This window comes from Dermacentor albipictus, chromosome 6 (assembly GCF_038994185.2).
Source record: "Dermacentor albipictus isolate Rhodes 1998 colony chromosome 6, USDA_Dalb.pri_finalv2, whole genome shotgun sequence".
Lineage (NCBI taxonomy): Eukaryota > Metazoa > Arthropoda > Arachnida > Ixodida > Ixodidae > Dermacentor > Dermacentor albipictus.
In genome coordinates this window covers 28,066,725-28,081,691 of record NC_091826.1, presented here as the reverse complement: position 1 = coordinate 28,081,691, position 14,967 = coordinate 28,066,725, and the positions used below count along the sequence as shown (strand labels likewise).

The following is a 14,967-nucleotide window of genomic DNA, read 5'->3' as shown; positions in this document are numbered from 1 at the left end:
TGTGCGGTAAATTACGACATAATCGGCAAAGAGATGATCCCGGGACGTTACGCAAGAAGAAGATCATTAATATATATTAAGAAAAGTACAGGGCCTAGCACGCTGCCCTGGGGGATACCAGAAGTAACGTGGGCAAAAGAAGAATTGTAGTTAGTGGAAGTAAACTGGAGCCTGGAAGGAAGAAAACCTTTAACCCATGCGAGGATGTTAGGGCGAATGTTTAGGCATGCAAGTTTGAGGAGTAATCTGTGGTGCAGAACGCGATCAGAAGCTTTGGAGAAATCAAGGAAAACTGCATCTACTTGTAAACTAGTGTCAACGGATGAGTCTAAGTCATGAACAAACCCTGCAAGTTGTGTTTCACAAGAGTAGCCCGTATGGAAACCGTGCTGATACTGGTATATTATGTTGTGGCTTTCTAAGTATTTGGAAATTTGGGAGTTAATGACGTGTTCCATGACCTTGCATATGGTACTTGTTAGCGAAATAGGTCTGTAGTTGCATGGTGAAGATTGGTCGCCGGACTTGACGAAGGGTGCTACCTTGTCTATTCGCCAATCTAGTCATTGCGAAATATTTTCCGCCTTTTTGTAATGCTGGCACCCAATAATTAACCTGTGCACGTAATTCGAGTGGGTGATTCAATATTTTTAATGATGAAACGTAGCATGACCGACTGTACAATATGTGAATATTTAATTACTATGTAATTATGATGGGTCTACATAAAATGCATAGTCATTCTCATCCCACACTGACTTTGTTTCTATGGAGTCTTCAACATCGGCATAAAAGAATCTAAATTTCACGCATTTATCGACAGTTGATCGTGATTAGTGACTGAAGGGGATCACAAGCTCACTGGCCCATGAGCGTAGTGGAATAACGGTTCCGCAAGTGTACTCGTCCCGTAGGCGTAGTTGTTTGAACAACGTAGCGCACACACCACACAGGTTAGCGCGTTAGCAACAGTTACGCCATGAAGAATACGGCTAAAAGAATATTTTTCGCAATTCTCGGAACCCGTTTAATTGTGCGAAATGTTCGGTAGAATATAGCTACACGGGAAATTACTTATGTAGGACAAAAAAAATTACGCTATGTTCAGAATTTATTCGGGGAGGAGGAAGGGGGGGGGGGTAACGCTTCCTACGAGTTGATGGTTCGGATAGTTGGTTTTCCATTACTGAACAGGTAACTTAGCGTACTAAAAACGTTAGGCACAAGAAAGGAGGCCAAAGGCAAGCGCTTGTCTATTCCCTCCTCTCTTGTGCCTGGATTTTATTGCGCTGTTACTTGTTCAGCTACGACGCCGTGCGAACGGAGAAAACAGCAACGATGCGATATCACGTTTGCTCTTCGACCACATCGCGAGGGTGATAATGTGCTTATTTTCTGTCTAACAAGAACACCCCACCAGTTCCTACTTGCAACTTTTGTCAAACATTTTTAGCATACAGAGTTTCATGCATGTCGAGAACATACATCGAAAATACTTCACCAAAGGCACTATAATGGCTTCGCAGTGGATTCCCACACGTAAACAGTTTCGTCTGTCGAACTTTTTTTTTTCTCAAACACAAGATCCACTGACATCGCCAGTGAAATTGAGCGTTAGAAGTGTGGCAGCAGTATGGTTAGATACCATTCGTCTGGCCGCAAAACTCTCGCGTGACGCTAAGGGGACGCTTCCTATAGCGTCCACAGTGAACGCACCATGGCGCTCGCGCAAGTGTATCGGAGTAGACGCCTAACAGACGCCACTGCTGCATGGGAGCAGACGCCCCACAGACGCCGCCGGCGTCCTAAGCATTCATCCACTTTCGCGCAATGGTGCCCTGCTACTAACGACGCCTTGTCAGCACAACATGAAAATCGACGCCCTGTTTCTGAACCCAGTTCGAAAATTTTACAGCCAACAATTTTGAAACTACGACGCCGTGTTTCATTTCCAAATTCTTCATTTGCAAAAGGGGCCCAATTCACAGTTCAAAAGGTACACATGGGTCAACTCCGTGAGAAACCGGCTCCAGGGCAACTCGTAATTTTATGTACTTGCACGTAAAAAGCGTGCCTGCGTGTAGTCACAGGGTGATTCATTATAGCGAGAATTCCTAATATTTGACGAGTGCCTCCCTGTCGGCGAATTGACAAGACTACCTAACTTACCTAAGTGTACTTATTGAAAGCCTCAAAAATTGATTGAATTGAACAATTTCTATAAGTACTAAAGAAATAAGCTAAGTACCTAATTAGTTAAACTCACCAATGCCGATCTAAATAACAACAAAGCTGCAGATCTAACTTGCCTAATTAATTATGTAGACTAACGAAGCACTGAAAAGTAACGTACCTATAAATAAATCCTTGATTAAAAATTATAATTACAAAAGAAGTAATCATTATAAGCTTACAGGAAAGTTTCGCGACGAGAAGGAAACGCTATGAGAACCCTTGCGAGGCCTTGAACGCTATGAGAAGGCTTGAAAACTGCGATACGTTGAGTAAAGCTGGCACCAGATACGCCTTGTCGTGGTGCTTGCGACCGAAGTGTGATTGTCGGTCACATTCGCTGCAAAGGCTCTCTGAGGTCATGGAAGCCCAACGTGTTGCGGACTAACTGAAATGTGTACATCAGCGCATAGATGGTCATAAGGTAACGTACCCAGGACAGCAGCGTCTCCTCTATGGTGTTCCTATTGTAGAAGGTGGTGACCGCGCTGAAAAGGCTCGAAGCTAGGATGAGTGCTGCCATGTCTTCGACTCTGCGTAAGGGGTAGCAAGATACAATTACAACTCAAATCAGTACCAAGGAGTTCTGGCATAACGCGATTGCAATCATGCGGTAGATTACCGTACCTACAGACTGGGGCTGGGAGACAGACGGCAGACGTACGAGAGGGTGGAGGACAGGACAGGACAGGTCGGCGATCTGATGCTGCTGACGACGCGCTTCGGCTTTATTCTCTCTTCTGCTCCACGGTGTGTCGTTCCAGGATTGGTGGTCTTCGGAGCTCCGCGTTTTGATTGGTTCTTTGAAGCTGCGTGGGATTTGCAGATTGGTCAATTTTTTCTTTGTTTCATTTGTTTGCGCCACGAGTCCTCGTGCCTGCCGCTCTTCGACGTCGTCGTCTTCTGTAAAAAAAAAATCGCCGTTTCGCTCGAAAGGCGAAGCACTGATCGCCATAGCAAATTAGTGTATTGCTGTACGAAGTAAGGACAGTAGTCTTAGCGGCTTTATACACTAATAAACAAGTTTAAGACTGACTAAATGAGGACGTGGGTAGAAACAGACACACACAGACAGGCTGTCTTTCTGTGTCTGTTTCTTTCTACGTTCTTGTTCAGTCGCGTTTACGCCATCGGTGCTGGCGTATTCTATCGTTCAGTCAAACCAACTAGCCCCCCAACGCGTTTTAACTTAATAAACCAGCACGGTGTCACGCGCGCACTAGACATGAACACATCTCGCTCGATGAGCGCGGAACCCAGTGTCGAAATTCCGGAGTGAGCAATCGCGGCAGCAGCAAGCGAATTGACCTTCGTGCATCTTTCGCTTCAGCGTGAACGAAACGTCGAACGCACAGCGCATGCGGTGCTACCGGCACTACGCCCACTCTGCAGGTATCGCAGACCGCTTTGAAGACGAAGTCCGGGCTGTGGCGCACTTTTGCCGCGTTGCAGATCGCTTTCATGGACATGAGCGCCGGCAACATAGTTATGGTGTCCGCCCAAGGCATCTACTATACTGCGTTTCATACATCAGGTGCAACGCTGTGGATGCTACAGACACTTTTTGCTGCGTTCGCACTGAGAAACAGTTCGGTGTGTTTGCGGATCTTCCTGAAAATGTTCTTTATGTAAGGTCAGTTCTGAATGAAAAAAAATGGCTGTGGCTTAGCTAAGGTTAAGCCCAGGATGCGAAGCATACTAGCCTTTATTTTAGTTGTTGAACCACTGTTTAGCCTGGTGAACTGCTGTTGCTTGGCTATATTTGGTTCGGCTAGACGAAGGAACAACCCATGCGTTACTCTGCTTCGCCTTCAAGAGTGGAACGCGACAGCGTTCCCGTCGACCCGCCAAAGGGTGTAAGACAATGGGCTACGGCGCAGCGACTACGCGCCCCGCATTGGACGCGGTGAGCGTCGAGCAACGCAGCGTCCGGCGCGGCAACGAAATGCGCGCCTGAGCAAGCGACGCACACCTGAGCCTTAGAAACAGCTCGTTTCTAAGGCAACACCGCATTCACTAGAGGCGCTTTTGTACCGCTTTGAAGCATCGTACTCGTGGCACTCCATAGAGTTTCTAAATAAATACCCTAGAGGGAAATGTGGCGCTAGTGGGGCTGTCATGAGCGTTGCCCCAACCTTCACGTGAATGATGGGAAGCACAGGCTTCGGACTGACTTCGATCTTTAGACTATCGGCGTTTGCTTGCGGCGCGGTAGACAAAGCTATACTCAAATATTATCGCACGAAATCTAATTTTGTTTCTGCAATGTCATATATAGTGTACAACACTTTACAAACAAACTTTGTGACTTCGAGACTGAAGCACGCTTTACTATGGTTTATCAGCTAGGCACACCAGGTTATGCATCTTGTTCGATTGTGTTCCTAATTTAACGCCAGAGAATAATTATTCATTTTCAATTTTATCCAAATTTTTAATGCTTCAAATTATTCATTCATTCAATTTTAACCACAGCAATAACAACCGGGCATGTATTTATACAAAAATACTCATCAAGTGTTTAGGGAAATAAAAATGTTACATTGTGGGAAAGTGTTGCGCATTTGAGAGGAATGCTACAAGTGTTGTCCGCTAAGACGCCTGGTCGCTCCAAACGCGAGACTTTTCTCGCAGACGACAGGAATTTGCGAACTCTCTCCCTCTTTCGAAAGGCTGCTGTCGGCTGTCACGATTGCTGAACGTCTTCATGTACTTTTAAGAGGAAGCTTTAGCTCGGGCCCAACGCCGACGAGGCCTATTCAAATACATGTAAAAGCGCAAAAAACGTTTTTCTGAGATAGCCACTGGACCGATTTTAATTAAATTTGTAGCATTTAGACCAAGTTAAATTCTAGTGACAGCCACGGAATTTCTATTTAGGGCCGGAATTTCACTAAAAAGATTTTCAAAAATTAGAAAGTGTGAAAAATAAAGAAGCATGAAGTTTACAGATTCATAGCTCTGCATAAAAAACACACATCTGTGTTCTGTCCCCGGGATAAGTAACATAAGTAACAGAGAAAGAAGCTAAGTAACTAATTAGTTAAACTCACCAACGCCGATCTAAATAACAACCAAGCTACAGATCTAACTCGCCTAATTAATTATGTAGACTAACGAAGCACTGAATAGTAACGTACGTATAGATAAATATTTGGCTACAAATTATAATTACAAAAGAAGTAATCCACTATAAGCTTACATAAAAGTTTCGCGGCGAGAAGGAAAGACTATGAAAACCCTTGTGAGGTCTCGAACCCTTTGAGAAGGCTTGAAAACTGCGGTACGTTGAGTAAAGCTGGCACCAGACACGCCTTGTCGTGGTGCTAGCAACCAAAGTATGATTGTCGGTCACATTCGCTGCAAAGAATCTCTGAGGTCACGAAAGCCCAACGCGTTGCGGACTAACTGAAACGTGTACATCAGCGCATAGATGGTCATAAGGTAACGTACCCACGAGAACAACGCATTCTCGATGACCCTTCTGGTGTAAAACGTCGTGATGGCGCTGAAAAGGCTTGACGCCAGAACCACAGCCAGGTTAGTCTCCAGGTAATTGTTTCTGAAAACTGCGTTGAACTGGCGAACGTTGCTATCATTAAAATTACGTGAGCCTTTGAATTGCGACTTTTGCAACACGCCGTTATATTGTGACACACACTGCATCGTATTTTGCGCCCATGCTAGAGCAATGAATTTTTTTTTGTTTTATATAATGAACGTGTTGGAACAATGGGAACCAACGGCCCCCATTTCGCCTAAGCCCAGCCACATCAAGCCAGCAGGTAATGAAGCCAAGGAAAACTTAGGGGAAGTTTGTCTTTAGTTGAACTGCAGAAATGATAAAGGCAAATGCAATTGCAGAAACAAAAACATTTCGGTTTGGCATTCGCTGGTAGCAACCGATCACACATCCTTAGCTTTACTAATTTCTAATGATACAATGTGATGCGCAAAATGATAAATATGATTGCATTGTCAACATAAATGCTTAAAGACATCGAACGGCGTAACTTATTTATGTGAATTGATATTACACTAGGGCTTATAGTGTATGTTATTGGTATATAGGCTCACCATCAGTCCCTGTTCCGTTAAGTGTGAGCTCGAACAATGGACAGGAGAAAAGATAGGATATATCGAGACAAATTCACAATCGGGGCAAACTTACCTGCCGCTTCTTCGGCCTTTCTTTCTCTGGCGCGGTGGTTGGCTGGAACTCCTTCGGCCCTGCGATTCGAAAGTCAGACGCGTGATTTAGAATGCAGCAACTCTACATCACACTGTACAGATGCTTGACTGTCGCTCCCCTTTATTTGCCTTTCATCACATGCCATTCCCGGCTCCTGATAGTCGCCATGGCAATCGCTTCACTATGGAAGGTCTCAGTGGCCTCTATCAGCTAGGACACTGGGCCCATATTTTCCCCGACTTTTTTCGCCAATTCTACAAACCTCTCTGATCCAGACTGCCAATGTGTTAACAGTACCATCAAGCTTTTAGTCTCATCGCTTCTGGAAGGTGGGCCTTCCATAGAAACATGACTCCGAATATCTTGGCTAATAACTTGTGCGCATTTTTCTCCAGACATTTAGAGCAGCCAATGCGTCCATCATCTGGTTGTTTATGCTGTCCTTTGTGTTATGGAATTGAGTAAACTCCGGGAACATTTGCAGAGAAATGAGAAATAAACCAGAAAAAGTTTACCAGTGCTCAGCTAATTACCTTTATTTACTCCTAATTCCTCATTCAAAGTTATACGCGACAACAATATTCAAAGAATAAGAATAAAGCTTACATTTTTATAAAATACATTGTACATTTTTATAAAATACATTGCTTATCATTAAATGTTAATTTCACAGTTTTTACTCCGCATGATACATGTATTTTAGACGTCCTGTTGCTTTTCACAGTACCCTTATTATAGCCTGTTGAAGTCTGTCGACTTGTATGATGTTTTGTACAACAAGTTGTTGGAGGGGCTGGGCTGGGGTTGGGGTCGCCGTCCGGGGGCCTCTGAAGTACCACCCACAGCAGAAACCGAGCACGAAGCCCGATAACATGAGCAGCACTGCATCACTCCAAGTCAGCGCTGAAAAGTAGAATAATAAGTTATGGAAGAAGAGTGGGAGGAGGCGCTCTAGAGCTCCAACCTCGCCTCTCGGCTACGGGCCGTCCAAAGGGCCTGGGCCGCGGCGGTCAGGCACTTTTTTACACATTGCATATTGAATTACATGTACACATTGAATTGCATCTTTTACACATAAGCCTAGCACATCGCATACCGTGTTTTACTGATTATAACGCGCCCTCGACTGCGAGCACACCAGATCGTCACAGCCTGAGAACACAGTGACATTGATTGTTCTTCTGCCAGCCTTTGACGATGAGGGAGAGAAAGTAATATTGGCGGCGAGGAGTTACGGAGTCGCCATCTATCGCAAGCACCTCGTTGGTGTAGTATGAAGGATCACGCGGCGCGTTCCTCATAAGTTTTGCTGTCAGGGCTCACAGAAAACACCACGCAGATGCTCTTCCGGACATTTCTGTAAGTACTTTCGAAACGAGAGAAGTTTTTTACTGTCTAAATAATAATCTTGGGCAAACTGAAAGCATCGAATAGTTTACAGGCGCTATCTCTTTACGGAATGCGTACAGTGAACGCCACTGCGCGCGGTCGCCGTGATAGTGTTTGTATAACTAAATGCAGCGTAATAGAATGAAGCCTCAATGCAGCGATCCCACAAGTTGGCAGCGACTGTTTCGCTTTCGCCGTGTGCGCGTTTTCGCACCGTGCCATCAGCTTTAGGCCGCAGAATATGAGCATTTGACGGTATACGAGCAACCATTGTTGCGTGGGCGCTATCAGACCTGCTGAAAAATAATTTCATTGTAGAGACTTCGATGCCTACGGGGATGTGCCGTCGCGACGATTCAATCTTTTTTCTTCTAAATTCTTGGACATTTCAATTATTTCTCGAGTTGCGTCGCGCTCTATGTTTTTGGTGTTCTCAGCGTGTGATTTGCCGCTGCTTCTTTTTTGTAATCCAGTGCATTACTTCATAACACAAACATGACCTTGTCATACTTATTTATAAAAAATGTGCTTCTTACACTCCCTTTGCACTCCAGTGAACTTGCCAGTATCTACAGCATCGACAAGTTCATAGACCAAACCGTCATGACATTAGTCGGGCAGCGGACTCGGGCGAGCGTCTCGGTGCGCGTTTTCTGAAGATCGCAGACCCGGCGCCGTAGCAGAAATCTTCCTAGCGTCTTCCTGTGCTTGCTGCATACCCGAGTTGTAGCCGATGACCGTTTGCCGGTTTAATGTTTCGCGAGCCAAGCTTCACGCAGCTTGTCCTGCGGCTACGTGTGAATAAGGCTCACACCGGGCTCCGTTGTGTACATCCGGCATTGCGCCAACCTACCATAATGCGCGCCTTCAAAGGCAGCCACTACCTATTGTAGTGCTTTCAAGCGTTGTAAAGGAGATACTCAAAGCGGGAAAATCTGGCCACTAAATGAGGACCGCAGCGTACAAGGGAACTCCGTTTTTCAGCTCGCTTCGGCGCTCCCAAAGCAGCCCGACGCGGCCGCTATGTACACGTGATCCCTCATAGCACAACACGCCAACGGTGGCGCCAGCTTTTCCAGTGGTGGAGCTCGAGGCCAATAGCAATTTGCTCTTGCCTAAAGAAATTGTTGCATGCAAGTTAAACCAGACTCGGCATTCATTCGCCGTCACTGACGAAGACATTTTCATCATTGTGAGGCGTCTATATTATTTAACTTCCATAGCTCCCTGTGACATATCAGGTACTGCATTTCTTGAAGTTTTAGGGCACCACATTATGCCAAGCAAAATGGCCTGATACGTACCGCTCACCACCTCCTTTTGATTCGCCGCTGCATGTCCTTTCTTGATTAGGGCAGCGATCACTTCAGTCGCTGTTTGACCGAGCCACACCTCTACTGATGGGCTACGCAGCTACATGAAAGATCAGCAAGAGTACATATTTTATACAGTCATACAAAGCCCTGTAACAACAGTACATTTCGAGGGCTCGAAATCTTAAGCAGTACTTTGATATCAACCACGTAAAACCCCAAGCGAAACATTTCAATAGAGGATAGACTACCTAATTATTAACACCAACATAATATTCGTTCTGGAGGCATAACTCCTTCAGTCATGGCGTGTGCGTTTGTAGACGCGACTTATTTTTGCCATTACTGTGAACGTCCTCCTTTCCTGAGTGCACCTGCTTCACTCCTGAGTGAAATGTATCGCGTCAGACGACCGCTTTGGTGAAGGCACAACCGTATTTATCTAGATGTTTGGAGTGGGACGTTTCGATATTTATTTATTTATTTATTTATTTATTTATTTATTTATTTATTTATTTATTTATTTATTTATTTATTTATTTATTTATTTATTTATTTACAATACCCCTAAAGGCCCTTGAAGGAGGGTATTGCAAGGGGGGGGGGGGTGTACGTTCAGGTACAGCATACATGGAAAGAAAAACATTTACAAGAGATTTTTTTTTCCGTTCAACAAGGCAGTGTAGTCATCATAATGAACCAAGAAACCAAAAAAGAAGAAGCAACGTACATTAAAACATCAGGAGCAAGCAACAACTCACAAAGCATAAAAAATATCAGGGAAACACAATAAGAAAACATTTTTAACAGCTAGTCACAGAAGTGCAAATTGTTTCCTTAAATTTGGCTATGTCAGTTTCCATGGCTATGTATGAGGGTAAATCGTTCTAATTGATAATAGTGCGTGGTACGAAGGATTGAGCGAAAGTTGACCGACACAAAATGCGTTTCACTTTGTTCGGGTGATCGCGGCGAGGAAAGATAATCGGTGGTGACTGAAAAAAATCATCACGAAGTGAGGAGTAGTGGGAAATTTTTGAAATAGTGATAAGCGAGAATGTTTTCGACGAAGGCTCAAGGTTTGCAAACCGGCACGATTCTTTAAAGATGTAACGCTGGTGAATGTTGAATAATCTGAAAAAAATCGAGCAGCACGGTTCTGCAGGGCTTCAAGGTTAGAGACTAGATATACCTGATGGGGATCCCAAATTGCCGCAGCATATTCATTTTCGGGCGAATGATTGTGATATATGCCTGTTTTAGTACGAGTGGTGGTGCTTGCTTGAGGGTTCGTTTAAGTATTCCAAGAGTACGGTTAGCAGCTGCCGGGGTTAAATTTATATGGTGATGCCACGTTAGGTCAGACTGGAAATGACTCAATCATGCTGTTATTAATGAAGTAAGTGTTTTCAATTCGAGACTTTCGACCATTAAATGTCATTAACTTGGTTTTAGAGATATTAAGCGACATTAGCCATTTGGAGCACCATAAGGCAATTGCATCAAGGTCAGATTGCAAGCATTGGCGATCGATATCAGATGAAATTGTGCGGTAAATTACGACATAATCGGCAAAGAGATCATCCCGGGACGTTACGCAAGAAGAAGATCATTAATATATATTAAGAAAAGTACAGGGCCTAGCACGCTGCCCTGGGGGATACCAGAAGTAACGTGGGCAAAAGAAGAATTGTAGTTAGTGGTAGTAAACTGGAGCCTGGAAGGAAGAAAACCTTTAACCCATGCGAGGATGTTAGGGCGAATGTTTAGGCATGCAAGTTTGAGGAGTAATCTGTGGTGCAGAACGCGATCAGAAGCTTTGGAGAAATCAAGGAAAACTGCATCTACTTGTAAACTAGTGTCAACGGATGAGTCTAAGTCATGAACAAACCCTGCAAGTTGTGTTTCACAAGAGTAGCCCGTGTGGAAACCGTGCTGATACTGGTATATTATGTTGCGGCTTTCTAAGTATTTGGAAATTTGGGAGTTAATGACGTGTTCCATGACCTTGCATATGGTACTTGTTAGCGAAATAGGTCTGTAGTTGCATGGTGAAGATTGGTCGCCGGACTTGACGAAGGGTGCTACCTTGGCTATTCGCCAATCTAGTCATTGCGAAATATTTTCCGCCTTTTTGTAATGCTGGCACCCAATAATTAACCTGTGCACGTAATTCGAGTGGGTGATTCAATATTTTTAATGATGAAACGTAGCATGACCGACTGTACAATATGTGAATATTTAATTACTATGTAATTATGATGGGTCTACATAAAATGCATAGTCATTCTCATCCCACACTGACTTTGTTTCTATGGAGTCTTCAACATCGGCATAAAAGAATCTAAATTTCACGCATTTATCGACAGTTGATCGTGATTAGTGACTGAAGGGGATCACAAGCTCACTGGCCCATGAGCGTAGTGGAATAACGGTTCCGCAGGTGTACTCGTCCCGTAGGCGTAGTTGTTTGAACAACGTAGCGCACACACCACACAGGTTAGCGCGTTAGCAACAGTTACGCCATGAAGAATACGGCTAAAAGAATATTTTTCGCAATTCTCGGAACCCGTTTAATTGTGCGAAATGTTCGGTAGAATATAGCTATACGGGAAATTACTTATGTAGGACAAAAAAATTACGCTATGTTCAGAATTTATTCGGGGAGGAGGAAGGGGGGGGGGGGGGTAACGCTTCCTACGAGTTGATGGTTCGGATAGTTGGTTTTCCATTACTGAACAGGTAACTTAGCGTACTAAAAACGTTAGGCACAAGAAAGGAGGCCAAAGGCAAGCGCTTGTCTATTCCCTCCTCTCTTGTGCCTGGATTTTATTGCGCTGTTACTTGTTCAGCTACGACGCCGTGCGAACGGAGAAAACAGCAACGATGCGATATCACGTTTGCTCTTCGACCACATCGCGAGGGTGATAATGTGCTTATTTTCTGTCTAACAAGAACACCCCACCAGTTCCTACTTGCAACTTTTGTCAAACATTTTTAGCATACAGAGTTTCATGCATGTCGAGAACATACATCGAAAATACTTCACCAAAGGCACTATAATGGCTTCGCAGTGGATTCCCACACGTAAACAGTTTCGTCTGTCGAACTTTTTTTTTTCTCAAACACAAGATCCACTGACATCGCCAGTGAAATTGAGCGTTAGAAGTGTGGCAGCAGGATGGTTCGATACCATTCGTCTGGCCGCAAAACTCTCGCGTGACGCTAAGGGGACGCTTCCTATAGCGTCCACAGTGAACGCACCATGGCGCTCGCGCAAGTGTATCGGAGCAGACGCCTAACAGACGCCACTGGTGCAAGGGAGCAGACGCCCCACAGACGCCGCTGGCGTCCTAAGCATTCATCCACTTTCGCGCAATGGTGCCCTGCTACTAACGACGCCTTGTCGGCACAACATGAAAATCGACGCCCTGTTTCTGAACGCAGTTCGAAAATTTTACAGCCAACAATTTTGAAACTACGACGCCGTGTTTCATTTCCAAATTCTTCATTTGCAAAAGGGGCCCAATTCACAGTTCAAAAGGTACACATGGGTCAACTCCGTGAGAAACCGGCTACAGGGCAACTCGTAATTTTATGTACTTGCACGTAAAAGGCGTGCCTGTGTGTAGTCACAGCGTGATTCATGGTAGCGAGAATTCCTAATATATGATGAGTGCCTCCCTGTCGGCGAATTGACAAGACTACCTAACTTACCTAAGAGTACTTATTGAAAGCCTCAAAAATTGATTGAATTGAACAATTTCTATAAGTACTAAAGAAATAAGCTAAGTACCTAATTAGCTAAACTCACCAATGCCGATCTAAATAACAACCAAGCTGCAGATCTAACTTGCCTAATTAATTATGTAGACTAACGAAGCACTGAAAAGTAACGTACCTATAAATAAATCCTTGATTAAAAATTATAATTACAAAAGAAGTAATCATTATAAGCTTACAGGAAAGTTTCGCGACGAGAAGGAAACGCTATGAGAACCCTTGCGAGGCCTTGCACGCTATGAGAAGGCTTGAAAACTGCGATACGTTGAGTAAAGCTGGCACCAGATGCGCCTTGTCGTGGTGCTTGCGACCGAAGTGTGATTGTCGGTCACATTCGCTGCAAAGGCTCTCTGAGGTCATGGAAGCCCAACGTGTTGCGGACTAACTGAAATGTGTACATCAGCGCATAGATGGTCATAAGGTAACGTACCCAGGAGAGCAATGTTTCTTCAATGCTCCTTCTGTTGTAGAAAGTCGCCACCGCACTCAAGAAGCTCGATACAACGGCTACGGCAGCCATGTCTTCCACTCTGCGTAAGGGGTAGAAAGATACAATTACAACTCAAATCAGTACCAAGGAGTTCTGGCATAACGCGAGTGCAATCATACGGTAGATTACCGTAAGCACAGACTGGGACTGGGAGACAGACTACATACGTACGAAAGGGTGGAGGGGGTTTATTCTCTTGCGGTCTGCGATCTGATGCTGCTGACGACGCGCTTTGGCTTTATTCTCTCTTCTGGTCCACGATGTGTCGTTCCAGGATTGGTGATCTTCGGAGCTCCGCGTTTTGATTGGTTCTTTGGAGCTGCGTGGGATTTGCAGATTGGTAAATTTTTTTCTTTGTTTCATTTGTTTGCGCCGCGTGTGCTCGTGCTCGCCGCTCTTCGACGTCGTCGTCTTCTGTAAAAAAAAATCGCCGTTTCGCTCGAAAGGCGAAGCACTGATCGCCATAGCAAATTAGTGTATTGCTGTACAAAGTAAGGACAGTAGTTTTAGCGGCTTTATACACCATTAAACAAGTTTAAGAGTGACTAAATGAGGACGTAGGTAGAAACAGACACACACAGACAGGCTGTCTTTCTGTGTCTGTTTCTTTCTACGTTCTTGTTCAGTCGCGCTTACGCCATCGACGCTGACGCATTCTATCATTCAGTCAAACCAACTAGCACCCCAACGTATTTTAACCAAATAAACCAGCACGGTGTCACGCGCGCACTGGTAGACATGAACACATCTCACTCGATGAGCGCGGAACCCGCTGTCGAAATTCCGGAGTGAGCAATCGCGGCAGCAGCAAGCGAATTGACCTTCGTGCATCTTTCGCTTCAGCTTGAACGAAACGTGGAACGCACAGCGCATGCGGTGCTACCGGCACTACGCGCACTCTGCAGATATCGCAGATCGCTTTGAAGACGAGGTCCGGGCTGTGGCGCACTTTTGCCGCGTTGCAGATCGCTTTCATGGACATGAGCGCCGGCAACATTGTTACGGTGTCCGCCCTAGGCATCTACTATACTGCGTTTCATACATCAGGTGCAACGCTGTGGATGCTACAGACACTTTTTGCTGCGTTCCCACTGAGAAACAGTTCGGTGTGTTTGCGGATCTTCGTGAAAATGTTCTTTATATAAGGTCAGTTCTGAATGAAAATAAGAATTTACCCTAAGAAGCCATCAAGACATGCGTTCATTCGGCTGCTAACACGTTTTTTTGTATAAATTTTCTTTTCGGTATACTTATTTCCCTCCCGCCGCGCCAGCCTCACATGCATGCTCTCACGGCAGCCTCACGTGCAACGCCGCCAGCAAACGCCCAGCGAACCATACACGGAACGCGCAGAGCGATATTATTTGGAGACTGCACCACTTGCGTAGCTTCCACAGCATTGCACCTGATGCATGAAACGGAGTTTATTTTATACAGCGGGTGAGGAGGCTATCGGGGCACTCCATAGAGTTTCTGTCACCCGTGTCAGAAAAAAAGATGTGTCAGAAAGTGTCTGACATTTTACTGCTGCCGCCTTTCCCTTTTATCACGCGCCTATTACTCGAGTG

At 44.9% G+C, this 14,967-nt stretch overlaps 1 protein-coding gene across 18 annotated transcripts in view; it reads right to left on the bottom strand.

The window, feature by feature from the left end:
* LOC135905087 (uncharacterized) overlaps positions 1-13,892 on the bottom strand; it is a 29,729-nt gene extending 15,837 nt beyond the window's left edge. For 4 of the 18 annotated variants that reach the window (XM_065436064.2, XM_065436066.2, XM_065436065.2 and 1 more), the window contains exons 1-7: positions 13,571-13,891; positions 13,340-13,439; positions 9,118-9,226; positions 7,152-7,327; positions 6,404-6,462; positions 2,860-3,041; positions 2,666-2,765 (exon numbers count right to left, since the gene is read on the bottom strand). In XM_065436064.2, the coding sequence (XP_065292136.1) occupies positions 2,737-2,765; positions 2,860-3,041; positions 6,404-6,462; positions 7,152-7,327; positions 9,118-9,226; positions 13,340-13,429 (645 nt within the window). In that variant the 5' untranslated portion in view covers positions 13,430-13,439; positions 13,571-13,891 and the 3' untranslated portion in view covers positions 2,666-2,736. Of the gene's footprint in view, positions 1-2,665; positions 2,766-2,859; positions 3,136-5,685; positions 5,750-6,403; positions 6,463-7,151; positions 7,328-9,117; positions 9,227-12,159; positions 12,181-13,339; positions 13,440-13,566 lie in introns of those variants that run through there. The other 14 variants (XM_070540269.1, XM_070540268.1, XM_070540261.1 and 11 more) reach the window with 14 other exon arrangements.
* Between the last annotated feature and the right edge of the window lie 1,075 nt (positions 13,893-14,967).